This window comes from Gadus morhua, chromosome 10 (genome assembly GCF_902167405.1).
Source record: "Gadus morhua chromosome 10, gadMor3.0, whole genome shotgun sequence".
Lineage (NCBI taxonomy): Eukaryota > Metazoa > Chordata > Actinopteri > Gadiformes > Gadidae > Gadus > Gadus morhua.
Window position 1 is genome coordinate 16,679,568 of NC_044057.1, and position 19,903 is coordinate 16,699,470.

The 19,903-nt window shown below is 43.1% G+C and overlaps 3 protein-coding genes across 5 annotated transcripts; 2 read left to right on the top strand and 1 right to left on the bottom strand.

Moving 5' to 3' along the window:
* The first annotated feature begins 10 nt into the window (after positions 1-10).
* pin4 (protein (peptidylprolyl cis/trans isomerase) NIMA-interacting, 4 (parvulin)) lies at positions 11-1,880 on the top strand. Its single transcript, XM_030367420.1, has 4 exons — positions 11-185; positions 372-442; positions 888-1,007; positions 1,479-1,880. The coding sequence occupies exons 1-4, from the start codon at positions 131-133 to the stop codon at positions 1,635-1,637; spliced, it is 405 nt and encodes a 134-aa protein (XP_030223280.1). The 5' UTR covers positions 11-130; the 3' UTR covers positions 1,638-1,880.
* A 423-nt stretch (positions 1,881-2,303) lies between these two features.
* On the top strand, positions 2,304-7,205 carry faf2 (Fas associated factor family member 2). Its single transcript, XM_030367418.1, has 11 exons — positions 2,304-2,446; positions 3,164-3,232; positions 3,368-3,502; positions 3,647-3,723; positions 3,808-3,946; positions 4,053-4,138; positions 4,225-4,316; positions 4,494-4,671; positions 5,088-5,259; positions 5,352-5,495; positions 5,650-7,205. Exons 1-11 carry the CDS (start codon positions 2,384-2,386, stop codon positions 5,830-5,832), a joined length of 1,338 nt encoding a protein of 445 aa, XP_030223278.1. The 5' UTR covers positions 2,304-2,383; the 3' UTR covers positions 5,833-7,205.
* Positions 7,206-11,212: 4,007 nt separating this feature from the next.
* On the bottom strand, positions 11,213-19,701 carry rnf44 (ring finger protein 44). 3 transcript variants are annotated; one of them, XM_030367414.1, is made up of 11 exons: positions 19,375-19,701; positions 16,803-16,994; positions 16,206-16,440; positions 14,538-14,705; positions 13,841-14,020; positions 13,333-13,494; positions 12,933-13,048; positions 12,482-12,569; positions 12,014-12,135; positions 11,785-11,884; positions 11,213-11,661 (listed from the first exon to the last, which is right to left on the bottom strand). In XM_030367414.1, exons 2-11 carry the CDS (start codon positions 16,907-16,909, stop codon positions 11,599-11,601), a joined length of 1,341 nt encoding a protein of 446 aa, XP_030223274.1. In that variant the 5' UTR covers positions 16,910-16,994; positions 19,375-19,701; the 3' UTR covers positions 11,213-11,598. The 3 variants fall into 3 exon arrangements, with proteins under 3 accessions (XP_030223274.1, XP_030223276.1, XP_030223275.1); XM_030367416.1 differs by having other exon boundaries at positions 14,586-14,705; positions 19,375-19,700; XM_030367415.1 differs by lacking the exon at positions 19,375-19,701 and adding an exon at positions 17,791-18,478.
* Positions 19,702-19,903: the final 202 nt, after the last annotated feature.

Here is a 19,903-nt window from a genome sequence, read left to right on the forward strand (position 1 = left end):
GCGCATGCGCATGCGTGCCACTTGACAGGAACTCCGTAGCGCATGTTTAGTTACCGCAGTATTCAAAGAGCTCACAGTAACGCGCTTACTTCGTTGTATGTATTCTAAAATAAAACCAAGTTGCTAGATAATGCCACCAAAGGGGAAAGGTGGGAAGGAGGGGAAAGGTGGTAAGGGGGGTAAAGGTAGGCAAACAAGTCCCCGTTTGGTTTGAACCTTTGTAAGATCACATCATTGATGTTCATGGTGAATTGGATAGCATACTGAACAGCTAGCGAATGTAAACATGATGTGTCTTATGCGCTTCAGAATGAATAAAATAGTCACGCTGATTAAACAGTACTTCATTGAATATGCCTTATTATTCACAGCCCCTGCTGCCTCGGGAAGTGGAGATACAGACAAAAACGAAAAGGCACCGAAGGGTGGTACTGCTGTGAAGGTAACCACGATATGGCCATTCTGTATACGAATATCATAGGAAGAAAATCCACCAAGGAGTTTCTTATTAACGCATCAATTATGCGTTAATACGAAGCTCCAGCAACAACAGTGTTCAGATAATAATGAACTGTGATCCCTTTATATTTGCCGTCTTCAGCAGTCGACATCCAGGAATTTTAGTGTGTTCATTTGTACGCATAATATGTGAGTGCGTTCGATCCTGGCCTTTCTAAAAGTTTCATCACTCCTTGTGCCAATTTTGGCCCTGCACAACTATTATTGGCATGATACAATCAATTATTTCCTGAAGATGGACGAACAGTCACTAATGTTACTTTCAGGCCTGACTAATTATCACTTGTTAAATGTAAGCTGTGGTTTGCTGTTGCCCATCACGTAAAGCTAATGAGGTTATCTTTTTTTTAACATGCATATTTCACTAGGTCCGGCATATCTTATGTGAAAAACATGGAAAATGCATGGAGGCCATGGAAAAGTTAAAGGCTGGTGTTCGATTCAACGAAGTAGCTACACAATATAGTGAAGACAAAGCCAGACAAGGAGTAAGATCATGCATTATTGACAAAAAACACATTTACCCTCTCAATCTTCTTAAAGGAAATACAGTTCTGGGTGATCAAATCATCTTAACTGTGTCTCCTGGCTTCACTGAAACATCTGTCACCAATATCATTTGTAAAAATGACTGCCGAATACGAATAGCATTTAGTGTAAGTGAGCCTACCATGATTGTAAACAATGGCCATATAGTGAATATCATTTTGACCAATTATATTGTTAACTTTAAGCCACGAGAGAAGACAATGGTTCATAACCCAAATCGGCATTGTGATAATCAGAACATGTTCTGTTAGAGCTATTTAAATGTTTATTTGGATTAAAGAATCGTCTAATTTGGTGGGGATGAAAGCCATTAATACAGCATCAATCCATATATTTTAAATTTGTATTAATAATACACTTTATTGATGATTGAAAATGTATGAAACAAATATTTGTTTTTGTTTGAACAGGGGGATTTGGGTTGGATGACGCGAGGATCAATGGTTGGACCCTTTCAGGATGCAGCATTTGCTTTGGCTAACAGTACGACGGATAAACCAGTCTACACAGATCCCCCAATAAAGACCAAACATGGCTACCATATAATTATGGTCGAAGGAAAAAAGTGAATTTTGATCTAACTATGACACTATGATCTAACTATGAGTGATCTTTGTGTTATTTGATGTTTTAGGTACACCTGCTGCTATGCAGATGAGCCGTTTGCTAGTTTGAGAATGTTTAACAAAAACATTCTCCAATGGGAGCAGATTTCAAACAAAACTCTTCCTTTTTTTTGGGAAAGAGTTTCTCTTCACTGTTAACAAAAATGATATGCAAGAAATTGAATAAACATTTCTAACCAAAAGTAATTTTTGTTATACAAGAATGTACCCCACAATTTCATACGGCTCCGTTCTGTGTGAACCTGTCTCTGTACTTTTTTGGAGAGTTTCAGATTCTTCAGGGAGTCCGTTTATTGTTATCAGAAAGATTCAAGCAGTGGTGTGACTGTACAAACACAGATATCAGTTGGCTTCTCTTTTTCTTTATTTTTTAATATAATTTGATTTCATCTGTATAAATAACTATTGATTGATAGCTATGTATTCTTATAGAATACCATAATGTTGCATATCAAATTAGCCTAGATCAAACCCCTAAATATATACGTGGAAAAGAGGAAGAGCGTCGGGCCCACAACCCGGGAACTAGACGGCGGTATGCACCAGGTTCCAGTTTACTATCAGCAGGGCTTTTACGTCAGTTTACTATACGCAGGGTCTTTACGTCAGTTTACTAGGCAGGGGTTGTGTCAGTGTTATGCGTAGAGTTTTTACGTTCTCACGTCTCGCTTAATGATTGGCGAGGTAAGATGGCGGCGCCAGAGGAGCAAGAGTTATCCCAGGCGCAGACTGAAAAACTCCTACAATTCCAGGTAGAGCCCTCACAATGCGTCACGACAACTCTGATTTCAATGTTCCGTACATCGATAGCTGTTTACGAACGCCTGGGTGGTTCGATGTACGTCCCGCGGCGTGAATCAACCCCCTTTTCGTACAGTCAACTTCACTGCTAGCGCCTACGATAACCGTCAACTTAAGCGTAGCTGCTGTGCTAGCTGGTTAGCTGACTAATGATAGGCTAACCATTCGAATAACGACCCAGCCGACCCATAATACCCTGCACTCATTTAGACCGAATGGGCCATCTAACACACTATTACATGTATCTTCAGTGGACACCTTTAGCTCTGCAATTAGCTTCTGCTGAATTATACCAAAGTCAGGTTAGCCGGATAACCATGGGATGAGCTGTCATGTTAGTTAAGTTTCGTCCGTATAATAAGTAATGTTATCGTGTAAACTGGTTAACATGTTACCGTGGTAGGACGATATTGTCCATATCAAATCTTCCTAGTGTGTAGCTTGATGACTAGTTCGTCTGCTGGATTTGGACAGCTAGCATAGCCAATGGAAAACTAAAATGACAGTGCATCTTAAAACCCACTGGTTCAGTCTCTAGTCTGGGAAACTATTTATGATGGTGACCTATCGCCTAATGAATCCTCCCCAACCACACACAACTGAGAGATTTCTTTAGTGTTTACAGCTGGGATACTATGTGATGGACAACACGTTTTCCTCCCCAACAGGACCTGACTGGCTTGGAGTCCATGGACCAATGTCGTCGTACACTAGAACAGCACAATTGGAACATTGAGGTGATGCGGAAATGAATAGGGTTCTTGTGTCTTTTCAGTTTACTGACCAAAGCCTCTACAATAGCATGGCAATGTGTTTTTGTCCAGAGGAAATACTTTTAGTTTGAATAGTCGTATACCACTTCTTTGTCACAGGCAGCAGTGCAAGACAGACTCAATGAACAGGAAGGAGTTCCAAGTGTGTTTAACCCTCCGCCATCCAGGCCCTTACAAGTCAACACTGCAGACCACAGAGTGTATAGTTACATTGTCTCAAGGCCACAACCACGGGTAGGTCTACATAATCTTTTATAAATTACACCTTTTAACATAAAATCAAACATCTTTAGGATGTTAAAGATGTGAGCCAGTATGATACACTCTACCCCACATGCACTCGAGTCTTTAATTGTTTCCCAATTTTATTTCATTTAGGGATTACTAGGATGGAGCTACTACTTGATAATGCTACCGTTCCGATTGACATACTACACCCTTTTGGACGTATTCAGGTGAGCAGAAGCACTCGGGCTTGATTCAGTAGGTGGAGGCGGGGAGCTAAAGGGTATTGATCGCCCCGTTTCTGTTCCCCTCAGGTTTGCCCTGAGATTCGTACGACCGGACCCCCGCGGCCGTGTTACCGACCCAGTAGGGGATGTTGTGTCCTTCATTCAAACCTATGAGGAGAAGTATGGTCGATCACACCCAGTATTTTACCAGGGGACATACAGCCAGGTAAGCTTCACTAAGCTAGTTTGACCGCTTTCCAGCTGGAAAACTACCTCCAGGAACTTCAGTCACTCGAGGCCTAACTCGTAATGCTTTATGTGTGTTAAAACAGGCACTGAATGATGCCAAACGTGAGCTCCGTTACTTATTAGTGTACCTTCACGGAGAGGACCACCAGGACACTGACGAGTTCTGCCGGTACGCTCTGAATAATCTCTTTGGTCGTGTTATGAAAACTCTGTAATGTCATCTATCCTGAGGTCTGTTTTTCTTTTCATTTTCAGCTCCACATTGTGTACAGAAGAGGTTGTAACCTTCATTAACGCGCGGATGCTCTTCTGGGCTTGCTCCACCAGCAAGCCCGAGGGATTCAGAGGTAATGAAATGTGCTTTTACACATGCACAACATTTACTTGATTAATTGTGATGATCGTTTTAGACTTCCTTTTTTGTGTGCATAATTCGCTTATTCACTCGTCTAATGAATATTACTATCATGGCCTTTCTGGTCATCAACCTAATACGATTCTGTGTGTGTGATCATTCATTTCAGTTTCCCAGGCACTGCGTGAGAATACCTATCCATTCCTGGCCATGATCATGCTGAAGGACCGAAAGATGACTGTTGTGGGCAGACTAGAAGGGTTGGTTCAGCCAGAAGACCTCATCAACCAACTCAACTTCATCATGGAAGCCAACCAAACATATCTGGTGTCGGAGCGCCTGGAGCGGTAGGGGACACATGTCGTATAGCAATCACTTGAACGTTGACTTCTTTGAGCCCGCCTCAATGAGAGTAAGAACTCGAATCCCTCTTGTGACCAATCTTAAGTTTTTGGTTACAAAAAAAATTCTAACTCCTAGAGGCCTAGGAGTTTGACTCTACTTGGACACTGACAAACGCTTAACTTGCATCTGTAATGAGGCAACTATAATCTTGAATATATGTAATGTTTTTCAAAAAAATCCCAAAAGTTTATTTTCAGGCTCAATAGATGTTGTCTAGGTGTGAGTTGACCTTTCCTACAACTTGTTTGTGTGTGTGTGTGTGTGTGTGTGTGTGTGTGTGTGTGTGTGTGTGTGTGTGTGTGTGTGTGTGTGTGTGTGTGTGTGTGTGTGTGTGTGTGTGTGTGTGTGTGTGTTTCAGGGAGGAGAGGAACCAGACTCAAGTGCTGAGACAGCAGCAGGATGAGGCCTACCTGATGTCTCTCCGCGCTGACCAGGAGAAAGACCGAAAGAAGAGGGAGGAGCAGGAGCAGAAGAGACAAGAGGAGGAGCTGGTCCTCCAGAGTGCTCTAGCTGAAGAACGGAAGCGAAGGGTACGACTTGATGGTGCATTCTTTGAATTCAGCCAATAACAATCAACGCGGTGGTCTCCTTGTATTCATTGAGGTATTTGTTGTGGCTGCAGAACCTCGAGGAGGAGAAGGAGAGGAAGTCTGAATGTCTTCCTCAGGAGCCTCCCGCAGATGATCCAGAGAGTGTCAAGATAGTTTTCAAGCTGCCCAACGACACACGCGTAGAGAGACGCTTCCTGTTTGATCAGTCACTGACGGTAGGTCCCCTTCTCAAGCATGAGCGATGTGCGCATGTCAAATAATCAAGGCCTCGGTTAATGCGCCCAAGTCATTTAAAGGGTTGTGGGTAGGACCGCTCTCAGTAACACTCTTATTCCCTGTGTCTCAAACTCTCTTTCTCTCCCCTTGCAGGTTATTTATGACTTCCTGTTCTCTTTGAAAGAAACCCCAGAGAAGTACCAGATAGTTACAAACTTTCCCCGTCGAGTCTTGCCCTGCCTCCCCACCGAGGAGCAGCCCAACCCCCCCACCCTGAAGGAGGCAGGACTCAGCCGCTCAGAGGTCCTTTTTGTTCAGGACCTCACAGACGATTAACAGTGAACTCTTCCTGTTTGGAAGACCCCCGCCCCCTCCCGCCCAACACCCTCTCCCCCAAGACCCCTCTCTCCATCCCAGTCACCCTTTTTCGTTTTTTTTTGGTTAATGGCCGTTCATGCTCATGGGATTCTTGTGGAGATTGCTAACCTTGGAAAAACACATTTTAACGCCCTGAAATGCCGACCGCATTTGGTGGAGTTGACAGGGTTCCCGATAGCCTGAAGATTCCTGCATTTTATTAAATATAAACTTCTTTGGAAGTCCGATCTTGAAACCATGGAGGTTGTGTGAACAAATATCTGTATCCCAGTTCTGTATCCTTTGCAACCTATACTATACTTTTATTTAATTTTTTTAGTTTTTTGAAAACCAGTGGCCCTGCCATTCCTTTCATTGTTTCAATAAAAAAATTCTCTTCTCTAAAATTAATGGAAACGGTAGATTAATTTAAAGACAAAACTGTAATTGGATGGCTGGTGTATGATGCTGAGAATAGATGGCTGCAGGATACATTATGGAAATCAATTATAAATATTTAAGTACATAAAATCCCAATTTTAAACCTTTTGCCTTACAATTGCATATGTGCTTCTCACATATTGACTGACCCCTATAGAAATGGTCTGGACTCTGGTTTATTTGCCATGATTGTGATTTCAACTTGTTGTGCAGAGCCAGTGTGTTGTTTTCTGATCGTGTGTAGATCTGGGAACAGAAAAATGCGGAAAACCTGTTCTAAGTGAGCCATACTCTGTACATAGGTTAGTTATTTAAAGAAGAATCCCAACAATACTAAAAAAGATGTATGCTTTCCCGTTGACTCTTGTCATAAAATGACCACATGTGGGATGGTTGCTACCGGTATATACAAATGCAGACTGACTCATAACAATTTTTTGCAAATACAGCAAAATGTAAACGGACCACAGCTTTTACATGGTTTAATGTAGTGTAGTAGTCTGCCCATAATGTGCCTGTGGTTATTCATCGATTCCCATTTTGCCTGACTTAACATCTGAATGGGCTGGTCATGTAAAAATGTAATTTTCAAATTCTAAATTAAATATTGAAAAATGTGGGTTCATTCAATTACACTTGATATCTGATCTGTTCCATTTTTTTTTTAAGTCTTGACGTAGATGTTTATTTTTTATGTTTGGTGAATGACTTGCAAAATTAATTGCATACTATGCAGCATTTTCCCGAATTGATTTTGGTTCATGTTTGTAAAAACAAATCCACCACTTTTATCAGTTGCTCCCGAGGAAATTTATCTACTGCCATTTGCGCTCTTGTATTGTTGAAGTTTTATAGGGAGAGGAAAAGCCATGCCTAGTTTCACTTACTGCATAAAGTCCTGCCTGCTTCAATGTAGCGTTTCCTGTGTTTTTATCTACATAAATCTATTTGGGGCACATCCCCCATACTTTCTAACGAATAGTTAGTGACTATGAAGACAGCCTCTGCAGACAGTGCAGACTAATGTTATGAGACCATCACAAGAAATCGTGAAAAGATTGAAGAAAGAAAAGGAAAGCAGCAGTTCATGCAATAATCACTTTAGCAACTGAGTCCAATAATCAAGGTATACATCATACATTTATTAGTGAACAATCCTTTCAAATCAGCCACAATAAAAAAAAAGAAAATATGATTGCACTACTTGATAAAGCAGAACTAGCAACTTTCATTTAAAAAAAGTACAAATTTTAAAAATTTCAAACCGTATACAGATGTATATATAATACACTAACTAGTTGTTAATTGCTACAAACAATATGATTCCAATGGAATGAAAAAATTATAGCAGAAGAACTGTATCCTATATATAATATATATTAGTTTTATTTTTTCCTCCACAAAATACAAACATGGCTAAAATGAGGTAACTGTAAATGTGCAAGTACCAAAGCAAAAATCTCTGCCTAACACAGGACACGTGCCCCTGGCTCTGTGAGAGGGTCGGTTATCTGTTATCAAGCCAAGGCCCCTTAGAGGCCAGGGGATGTAAGAACAGTGAACCACTATCCCACCACAGCAAAAAACCATCGGTAAACAAATGGCATCAACAAAGCAATTAATACACTACAAATCCCCGATAATGTTTTTTTAGCTGCTTATTGGAACACGTTTTTCCACCACACAAGCTGTGAGATTATTCAGTAATTGTTTGCAACAGAAAGACTACAAGACTATTTTATAATTCTTCTTAAAGATTGTGATTACTTATGCCTTACAGGGAGGTTACATATTGTTTTTTACTTAATAGGGTAGTTGTCATCAATAAAATACATACTCAAAAGTAAGAGTGCTAAATTTAAGCGAATTAGGTGAACAATAAATTGTATATTGATACACTAAGTGAAGGAGCCTATCGAAGGCAGGTGCAGTATTACACTGAAATTAGTATGAATATAGAAGTATGTTTTAAATTGCTTAAACTATACTGATTTTTTAACTGACAATGTTACAGGTATCGGTATAACATGCTTTTAAGAATACATAGGATCCATGACAAACTAATGCATTCACGCCAGTGACAGTTATACCTAAAGCAGAACATCTAGCACCTTTTCACTATGGCTTTTGATAAACTACAGTAGTTTCAGAGCATGTATTTTTCAGTCATTTGGGCAAAAACATTAACACGGTGAATTTAAGAGTTCAAATCATGGGTTTCAAGACCATTTACATTTTTTTCTCCTTAAAAAGAAAAGATAACAAAAAAAGAAAGCGCATAAAATCTTGTAGTCATTCAGTTCTATTACAAATGTGTGCAGTACGATGCATGGCAGTTATCAGCTGAGCGTTTAAGATCTGAAGCCAACTAGAACAAAAACTCTGTTGGGATCTGGTCGACAAGCATGCATATTGTGCCCCGTTTACATTGTTCTTCACCAGATTCTCTAGATATCTTCCTTCCGCTTATTTTTAAAATGATGTCTTTTTTTCTTCTTTAAAATCATGCAACACCTCTGAAGTAGTTTTGGAAGTGATTTAGGTAGGATAATGTGCACCACAGCACTTCTTTAAAATGGCATCACAACCGCTATGTTTTAACATGTGGTTAAAGTACAAGAACAGAAGGTAAACAGGTTTGAATAACACAGTGTTAATGAGTTGCAGTGTATACATTGCCTCTTTTCTGTGAATATTCATAACGTCTTTATTATCTTTTCTTCTTGCATGCCTGTCTTTAAATGAGGTTATTGTACTATTTTTGAAAGAAAAGAATATAGAAGAATCGTTTACATGACAATATGGTCAGAGAAACAAAAAAGTTTAAATATACCCTTTCATGGCATCTTTTCCATTTGAAATGGACTGTTTTCCTTTGTTTTTATATGTTGAGAGGCCCTGAGTATTTTTTTTTACTTACAATATAAGCCAGCAAATAGATATTATGTACACATAGGTTAATTCTGAAAGCTGTGGGTTTAACGCATTAAATGGCTTCTTTTTACTTGGAAGGTGGCACACACACACATTAAAAACGCAATAGCGTGATTAAAAAAAAAGAAAAGTAAATGGCATCCCTTTCCACAAACACCATGGATTTAAAAACCACCTGTTAGTGCATCTTGGGACAGTTATAGTGAAACAATAGCCTACCACCCTCCCCCCAACCACAATTCACCAAGTTTGGAAGTGAATTCCCAGGCAGAGAACAAGAAGTCAAAACAGTGCAACTACTCAACAACTCCAGCTCATATTGTCATGTTAATTCATCTCTGTCCACTCAGGGCTGTGACAGATGTAGCAGAAGTGTCCCCAGTGACTTCTACTACGAAAGGGTTTTCAACATTCTTTAGTCTTCAAAACAAGCCATTCTATCGAAGAGCATTCACGCCAAAAGCTACACTTACTATTTACTGTGACCGTTGCCAGGGGCTATACCTGACCGAGTTTGCTGGAATTAAAGAATTAAAAACACCATACACAAAAAACGATGTTAGTGCTTCAACTGATTCCTTCGATGCATTTTTTTCTATACTGGACTAAAACCAATAAATAAACTTAAAAAACATACACAAAACGGAATACCTTTTCGAAAAGAGGGTTAAATGACGAAGTGAAACATTAGTAATAAGTTTGTGCTTGTCAAGGTCATAAGAAGGCAGATATTGAAATATTGAAAACAGTAGGCTATATCTGTAATATTGGAATATTTGGCTCACAAACAAAGAAATCAAAAAGCCTGGTGCTCCAAACTAGGAAGGAGAGAACTGTTCTTTTTTAACCACCACTCATTGCACATATTGCTTTCTGCGCATCCTTCCAGCTCTGCTTTCAGAATACCACATCTGTCTCTACCACTGGATTTAAAAAAGAAAATGGAACCAAAGCATTAGCCTCTTCATTTTCCCCCCCTCCTCTATACTTTCTGGATAAGCAAAACAGAATCAAGTTTTCTTCCTTGCTTTAATCTGTATACTTTTTTTGTTAAAATTTGTTTGATACATTTGGTGGCAATGCTTGATTAAAATATTGCTAGTCTGAATCAACAGTCCATGCAAATCCTAACATGCTGCCCTGTATCCAGTGGTTACACAATGCATCGGCTCTGTGGACAGGACAAACACACATACATACAGACACACGCGCACACACACACACACGCACGATAACCACACACACACACACACTCATGCCCACCTGTACGCGGGGAGACCTCTGAGTATCCCCTCAGAAAGAAGCAGTCTTTTGTCCTCCTCTACTCAGATTGACAAGCACATCGCACTCAGCGAAGCTGCTGCCTCCTCTATCCACAAATCCAGGAGACTGCTTCAGTACAGATCTGTGTCCGGAGAGTTAAAAAAAAAAAATAGTTCCTGTCCCATCATCTGCAGTCCGTCACCTCAGGCTTAACCCAATCTGAACCTTTTTTTTTTCTTCTTTAAAAACCACACCAAGTCACACTTTCACAATAGCGTTGGCAAATCTTCCCCCCCCCAGCCCCGCCCACAAAAAAGGGGAAAAAAAGGGGGTAAACTATTGAAATAATCAATACATTATTGCAAAACATACATTATTAACAAGTCACTTTTCCCAAGACCTAACATAAACATGCATCTATGAAGGACAGCCTTTTGCCTCCAAACACAGATATCCATGTTGAAGAATTCATATTCTGTTTCTGCTAATTGCACAAAGTGTCTGGTCCGCCGACCTACAGCACTGCCGCTCCCGTCCACTCTCAGCGCACTCTTCCCCCCCCCCCCCCCCCCTCCCCCCCGTGAACGAACACCACATTGCAAGAGTTAAAAGAACAAAAAGAGGAACAGGAACCTTGTGACCTAAAGCAGCAGTACAATGTCGTGGGGGGAAAATCTTTGGAATTTTGCAACAGGGGAGTGGGGCGGGTGTGTGTGGGGGGGGGGGGGGGGGGGGGGGGGGGGGGACAGAGACGTAAGTGGCTGGCAATCCCAGAACTCTGGCTATAGGCTGCGAAAGGCAGTGGGTTTCAATACACTCACACATTGAAGCACAGCAGAGGTATGATCGCTTCCAGGGAACTGTCCTGGATTGCTTTTTTTTTCAGGGGTTGGTGGGAGGGGGGGCGGGTGGGGTTGTAAGCTCTAATTACTGGAGGAAATCGGGCGAGGTTGTGGCAGGTGTGGGTGTTCCCCGGCCTCCTCCTCCACCCATCCGCTCAGCCCCCGTCCTCCCCACCCCCACCCAGAAGGTGTCTGGCCGGGGGGGTTGGGGGGGGGGGGTTTGCTCGGCCGTGCGCCGATCTCCTAGACGAGAGACGGCGGCTCCTCACTCTGCTTCCCGGTGGACGTCGGAGGCGTCGGCGCGGCAGATAGGGCAGGTGCGGTTGGTCTGGAGGGGGAGAGGCGCGTTAAAACCAGGGAGGAGGTGGGCTCCAAGGTGGGGTTCAAAGTTCAAGGTGAGAGGTAATGAAATGAATGACGCCAAAGAGAGGCCGACTTTGCTTCGGCCTACCTTTAACCATTTGTCCACACACTTGGCGTGGAATTCGTGGTTGCACGGTAGAACCCGGAGTAGCTGTCTGCACTCAAAGTCACAGAAGCACACGACACACCTGGGAGAGAGAGGGGGGAAAACGAGACAAGGAAGTGTCAAGGAGAGTCTTCATTGAAACGAGTGGTTTTGATTGGTGGGGGCTGTTGTTTAGTGGGAGCGGGGTGGGGTGGGTGGGTGGGGAGCTTACAGCGTTTGTTCAGACAGATGGTTCTCCAGGTTGAACCTGTAGGACGGAAGATGCTCTATGTCTGCTTTGGTCAGCCCGCGGGGCTTGGCTTCACCCAGCCTCTCTGCCAGGTTCAGTAATGCCTGGTGGACACACACACACACACACACACACACACACACACACACACACACACACACACACACACACACACACACACACACACACACACACACACACACACACACACACACACACACACACACACACACACACCTTCAGTCGGCTGCAAATGGCCCGTTCTGACAGAGCAAGGCATTTCTTTCCAGATAAAGCAGATTGCAACAGCCGGAGTGCTGGCAGAGCCGGCATGGGCAGAAGCCAGTATTCAATGTTGTCAGTGCTGCGAACTGCAGTTCAACTTAAATCAAAAATAACCCAACATTATTCAGCACTAGCCCTCTCGGGACAGTCTATGAAGACACGCACCTCATAGTTCTCCATCTCCACGTCGTCCACATCCAGGTCCAGGCTGATGGCTGGACCCACCGTGGTGGGTGGCACAGGCAGCATTGACCTGGCAGGCACAGACAGCAGAAACCTTCTGTGTGACCTCGCAAGTCTTTCAAACATGCAGGCAAAAAAAAACAAAAAAAAAACAGAAACCCTAACTCTAAATGTAGATTGATAAGAGACTTTATTGATCCTCAGGGGGATATTCAAAGTCCCAGTAGCTTGTACACGTCATCAAACACAGCATACACATGCAACATAAACTACTACAACTGCAGTGTTATGGCTAGCATGTGGAAAGACTGGGACTGTGCAGATCATTGATATTACAACACCGTAATCAGCCTCAGTTCAAAATACATGGGGAGCAGGCGATGAGGATAATAAAGCAGGTGTTGACAGAGGGGACCTGTCCCAGGGTACTTACAGGAAGTAGGGGAGGAAGCCTGGGTAGTAGGAGGGTGGCGGTGGGGGGGCGGGCGGAGCCTGCTGTAACCGGTATCTCTGCCCGCTCACTCGCCGGGGGAGCATGTGGGGAAATGGCTGAAAGGAACATAATTATGGTTAACCGTAGCATGGGAGCCAACGCATGTTTGCCCACGGTGCTGCTAAAACAAGCCATTGAGCCCAAGGCTAAACACGGCACTCCCACACGCGCGCGCACACACACACACACACACACACACACACACACACACACACACACACACACACACACACACACACACACACACACACACACACACACACACACACACACACACACACACACGCACGCACACGCACGCACACGCACACACACACACCATCAAGCAAGGTACCCTTACCACTCCAAAGGACAGCTCTTGGTGAAGGGGCTCTTGAGGAAGGTAAGGAAGGGGGATTGAAGGCGGCATTGCTGGGGGGTGGTGGGACGGTGGGTACGGGAAGGTCCCCAGTGCGTGCTGCTCTCCTCGGAGATCCACTTCGTTCTCCATCCTCTGCAGAGGCTGGGGACACCAGGGCATCGCATTGATACCGCACACATGTACGCCAAACCGGGGACCCCGCATAACACACGCTTCGGCTTAAAAAAGCTATTATCAAATAAAGTGAAGTGTCGCGTGGGTGCATGTTGCTATTTCGGGTAATAGCTCAGACTTGTGCAAAGAGGGCAGATTAGAGGCTAGGGTGACTGTGTTTGAACCGCAGTGCAATGTGTCTATGCAGCCATAACGCCTAACCCCTACCACCTCCATGAATCAATCAATTAAACTGTATTCATAGCGGTTTGCTGCCGAAAGAAAAGAAGAAAAAACAGTAAAATGGCCATAAGAAGAACTGCAGAAGGCTCACCATGCGTGGGTGCTGAGGCTGTAAAGGGACGAACTGGCTCAGGGGAGTAAGGTGCGTCTGGTGCTGAGGGTGCGGGGGCACAGATGGACTGGGGTGCAGTATAAAATGCTCGCTGGAGATGAGGGGCGGGAAGGCTTGGTAAGACACTGGCATGTGCTGCATGGTGCAGGCCTGAAGGAGCTGGAGACAGAAAGGCAACAAGGGGAGCTGGTCAGGTGAGTGAGCGCTCCGGTCGGTGATGCCGAAGCAATCTGCATGTTTTGAGCTTGCCCAAAACGCAGAGGCCCGTAGTATTGAGGCAGCCAAACATAATTAAACACAAAGCATGTTCAAGCGCATGAACAACAAGGTGACTCGTTATTTTAGAACTATAATACATTAGCTTAGGCTCCTAATATCCTAATACGTCAGCAAACACACCAGACTATAATATTATCACGGATAAAAAACACCCAATCAACAACGTCAATGATGAAATTATTGAAATGAAAATATATATAATGTAATAAATGGTTATGACTAAACACCACACGGGCGCTCTGCGGTGCTTAATGCGTTATGAAATTGGCAAGCTGTAGCAGCGGCGACAGCAGCTAGTCAATTAGCCCTGAAGGGCGAAATTGAGCGGCCGCTGGTATGGTTGTGCTTTGCTTAAATGGATGCTTCTGACATTCAGGCTCTTCCTTTTCAAACTCACTGGAGGAGGAAGGCAGCAGAGCAGAGAGAGCTGTCCGCTGAACATTACCGAGCATGCTGGGAGCTGCTGCGTGTTGCACCCAGCGAGGGGGGGCCCGGCGTGGATGGGGAAGCCGTGGGTCGTCACCGTGGTAATGGTGTATGATATTGGTACAGATCCCTGGTGCATCTTTGAAGGGGGATACAAACAGCATTGAGTCAACAAACATTACAGCAGGACATCGGGGGTTCATTGGAAATCTGTCGAAGAGTATAATTAATCAATTGATTTAATATGTTAAATGTAATGCTGGATCCTTTTCTCATCTAGGATAATGGGAAGATCCGTTGTAAAACGAATGAATTGAAGACAAGGCAATTGAGGATGTGTTAAATGCAGAGAATGGCTTTCCCCACAGGGTAACAATAAAGTGTATCTCTTTCATCTTCGTTAGTTGAAGTTAAACACAATAAGGTCAATTTGCTGAATGCTGAAAAGCGTGATTGATTCCGATTGAATCTCACTATAAATCAACTAGGGCCCGACCGATATTGATTTTTGAGTGCCGATGCCGATTATTTTCAGAGAAAATTACGATTACGATTTAATCGGCAGATAAAAAAAAAAAAAAAAAAAAAGCATATAAAACGTAGTTTTTGATACCTTAAATATACTTTGAACACTTTTGACGAATATGTGAATTGAATGCAGAACCTTTGAGTGTTTTAGAATACATTTACAGTCAAAAATGAGTGTAATGTAAAATGTAAAATAAATAACTAACTCCCAATGTGCTGCGCTCGTGAGCAGTGACTAACACGTGCATGCTGAGCAGTATGGTCTCACCGTTAGAGTCTACAGTATAACAAATTAACATGGCCTGGGACCTAAAGAAAAACAGGCACAACATGCTCAAACAACGCGTCTTGTGTACATTGGTGAGGTGAGCGCGCAGCTGCCCGAGCGAGCGTGCTTTCATGTTATACGGTAAAATTCAATCTCCTCTTTTTTACTCCAGCTAAAGTTGTTAGTTAGCAAGGCGAGTAGGAGCGCAATCTGCAGGAAAATCGGTTGTAATCTGCGTCTTTTTGGCCGATGCTGATTATTTTCAAAAAGGCTATAATCGGCCGATTAAATCGGCAGGCCGATGAATCGGTCGGGCCCTAAAATCAACCCCTTTACACTTAATACTGGTGCTCCAATCATCAATTCATATCCAATGACTACGATGAAGTTGATTCTCAAATGATGACACAAGGTAATGCAGGATTTAGCCTGCCCTATAGTTACTTCATGTCGTGCTTATCAACCATCTACCTTGATGACATAGCATACACAGAAAGGGAATAAACAGCGGCAACTATGAGAATACTTAAGGAAAACAACCTGTTTGCCGCTTAACATTTCTAAAAACCTACAGCGGGGCATATTGCCTCCAATTTCAGAACTTTGGTAATATAGCTTTATGGTTACTGACAATGTAATTCATCTTCCTGTAATATAAAATAATTGGCAGCCTTAAATAATTTAAGGTTTTCGAAAAATGCTTACCACGATATTCTTGTAACACACATGTATAAAGCAAATCTGAAGCGCTACTTTTTTTTATCCCATGAAAGGTAGCTTTGGAGAATCGCTGACCCCAACAGAAAGGTCCGGCCTTCCGGCCAGGGCTTTTATTGTGGCTACCTGGTCATGTAGATCCACCATGATGGGGCTCTGCTGAGGCAGGTGGGCGGCAGCGTGGAGCATGCGTGGCGGTGCGCTGGCGTGGTTGTAATGTCTCGACTCATCTAAAGGAACCTGTGGATGCTGCTGCTGCTGATGCTGGGAGAAGAGCAGGCGGTGGAAGTTCTCATCCTGGATCAGGGAACCGTGAAGTGCAGGCCTATCTCTCCCCACCCACTGGCGTCTCAGTGGCGGGCTGCCAATTGGACAGTGATAACATTAGAACGTGGAAACGATACATGGTGACAGTTAGGAGGAGCGTGTTGGATGAGCTTTGATTCATGGGCTGGAGAGTAATTCCTTTGCATTGTCGGGCTTCTAAATGTTAAATGACATACTGATGTAAGGGTACAAGCTTTGGACAGTAAATGTCTGATTTAACGAAAGTAATGAACAATTAATACTGCAATATTACACCCATCTCCGATATCTGGAAGTTTTCGGTGACACTATCTACTACTACTGTATTTGAATCAATTCAAGTTAATAACAATTGCATAACAATTTGCATTTTTTATCCAACATACAAACAATTTGATTACAAAGAAACAGCAATACCTTCTCCTGAGATGCACAGGTGTGTTACAGGGCTCTCCGGGAAACCTCCTCTGATTTAAAGGGGCAGTTGGTGGCCGCCTATTGACTGCTATTTCCCATGGTCGCATTGGTGACGTCGTACAGACGATTCACTCCCCGGGAAAATAAACTTATAAGGAGACACTCGTGTTGTCACCTCTGATTGTCTTCACCCTGTGAAAACACAAACGTGGGTTAAACCAGTGTTTCTATAAAAGATAACAATTTAATAATTCTGGAAATTCAGGCGTCAAAAGCAACAAACAACTCCATTGACTGGCATTGCTGGATATACATACTGCTGGCTATTCGGAGAGCAATATAATCGAATTAAATAGAACAGAATAAAACGGTGTGCTTAAATGTTTATACTGATCTTCCTACCCATTTACATTTCTATTTTAACCACCATTTATCTATTTTAACACCATTTATGTTTCATTTGAAACGAAATATCGGAAAAGAGTGACAGGAGGAGGATAGGAGGATCAGCGAAAAGCCTAGGACAGGATTGAATGTTTACGCACAGGGGGCGCTGCAGCTTGCTGAACAAAAACATGGAAAGCCATGTGCTCCAGAAACAAAGCAACAACAAAGGATATGGTAGTAGACTAGCCAACCCGCTAGCAAATAATGCTACTTGCAGGCCCAAATAGTCAAATATAATTCCACCATTTCAAACCCAACACCGGAGAAGCAATCAGAATATCATGCAATCAAACAACTGAGTCCCGATCCATTATTTTTTTAACCACCATAAGCCCTTGATCAGGGCAAACGACCCCACATTAGCCCCCCTGTTGCACTAGCTCCTAACGCTGCACACATCACGTCTAACCAGCGATCGCTGAGCTGATTTTGGTTCTTGTCAATGCAGTTAATCATCGATCGTCAAGTTTGTTGAAGTTTGAAGCGTTATCTGTCAGAAGTGGCTCATGCTGTGCGACCCATGGCTCAGAACTCAACTTACTTTCTTACAGGCTGCCTTTGCTGCTCGTTAGCTATTGTTTAGACAATCAGCTTGAAGGTGTTCCCCAGTTTCGCGTGTGCCGAGGTATATGAGCACAAACTACATCACACGGCTGATGTGAATGGTGACCATGATCGATCACGTCAGCCCGATCGTGGCAACAGTTTTCTCAATAAACGTTGAGAAAGCAGCGCTGGGACAGGCTTTGTGCTGTTAGCTCTGATCAGATTGAAAGGTTAAACTGCATGGGAGATCTGCTTCGACTGAACACGAAAAAAATATTTTATATACGAACGAATGTTAAATATAAACGAAGAAAACCGACACAGACTCGCTAATAGGGTTCCGGTTTATGTATAATTTAAAGCATTCCTTCGCGCGAGGACGTTCCTCGAAGTGTTTCGCGTTAAGCCACGCCCTCATCCTTGTTGTAAGCACAAAATTCCACCAACCAGAAGCGACGTAGGCGCCACATAACGTGGAGTCGAGTTGAGTCGATCCAGTGGATCAAAATAAACAATCAATGCACGCTCTTGTTTCGAATAGCATGAAGCGCAGTTGCTGATCATTACCACCTCAGAAAACAGCATTGAAATAACCCATGGCACAATATAGATAGATCAAGAAGCACTTCGTGCCAACCTTACTTTTAAATCTCTTGCACACGCGCGCGCTCACACACACACACACACACACACACACACACACACACACACACACACACACACACACACACACACACACACACACACACACACACACACACACACACACACACACACACACACACACACACACATTCATGACTAAAACTGCATTATAAAGCATATATCATCATACCATCTCACCAAATGTAAGCGTTCTAGTTGTCCCTGTGTGCATATCAACTGGGATTAGAATAACAAACCATATGGAGGGACAGACAACTAGCAACAACTTGAAACGTTTAATTTGGTTTTGCTTGACCCTTAGGTCTACTCGTTGGATTGGGTAAAATATTAAGCATGTGAACATATGCGCATGTTCATATATGCGCATCAGTCAAAGTTAAACTACTTACAACGGGGTAGACAATCGATTATGTAAAGTAGCCTTGTTGGCCTAAAAGCAGAGATGAACATATGCACGACTGAGTGCAGTACAGTGGCTAAAGAGCACTCTCTGTAACCACTGCAGAATTGGCCTCCAAACCAAGAAACCACGGATGCCAGTTAGAGCGTCTCAGCCATTTGATTAACGTTAAAGTTAACATGCATGCCACACATAGGCCTATAATATTAGGCCGAGTTCAGTGCAGAGCCAGTAAAACAAAAATTAACCATGATCGTCCGTCGGCTGCTCGATCATTAAACTTTGAAACGACACAGCGGGTGTAATCTGCAATGTCGATGCACGGAGCCTGTTTTGCAAGTAAGGAATGGAGCGGTTTGCGGACATAGCTAGATGTAAACATCACAACGTCGCAAGCAAGAAAACAAGGAGGGGCTGGAGGCTGTGCTGGGTGACAGCCCGGGAAATAGTCTTCTCCTGCAGCCTCCATATGCGACGCAAATATCTCAGTTAAAGTGAAAAACAATCTCTTACCCAATAACGACCTGATTGTGAATATGCAGGCGTCCGATCACCGTTATTTGCCCGTAGTCCTCACATGACGTGAGGCTGAGCGCGTTATCATCCGGTCGACTGTCCCCGTGTACAGAGCATTCCGCGGATTTTACCACTAGTTTGAAAAAGGTTACCTACGTTAGAGTTTCTGTTAATACTTGGGATATGATTGGGATTTTATGAAACAGTATCGCTTGGGGGTATCGGAATAGAATGATGGATAATTATTTGAAGTCTTATATAGGTCAATGCAGCTGTACAGTTCTTTTGCGTTTGTGTATTCACATTTCCCATTACCCCCATGTCTACGTATCTTGAGAGCGCACAGACTGCCATTTTTACCGTAATGGACCGATTACGTGCGTGCATGACTTAGGGAGGGTAGACCTAATTGTACGGAAAGCATAGGTGTCTACACGCCCCTCGCCCAGAAACATAATTATCGATAAGTAAACTCGTACTATGCATTCATTAAAAACAATTTATAATGAAGTACTTGATAATCATT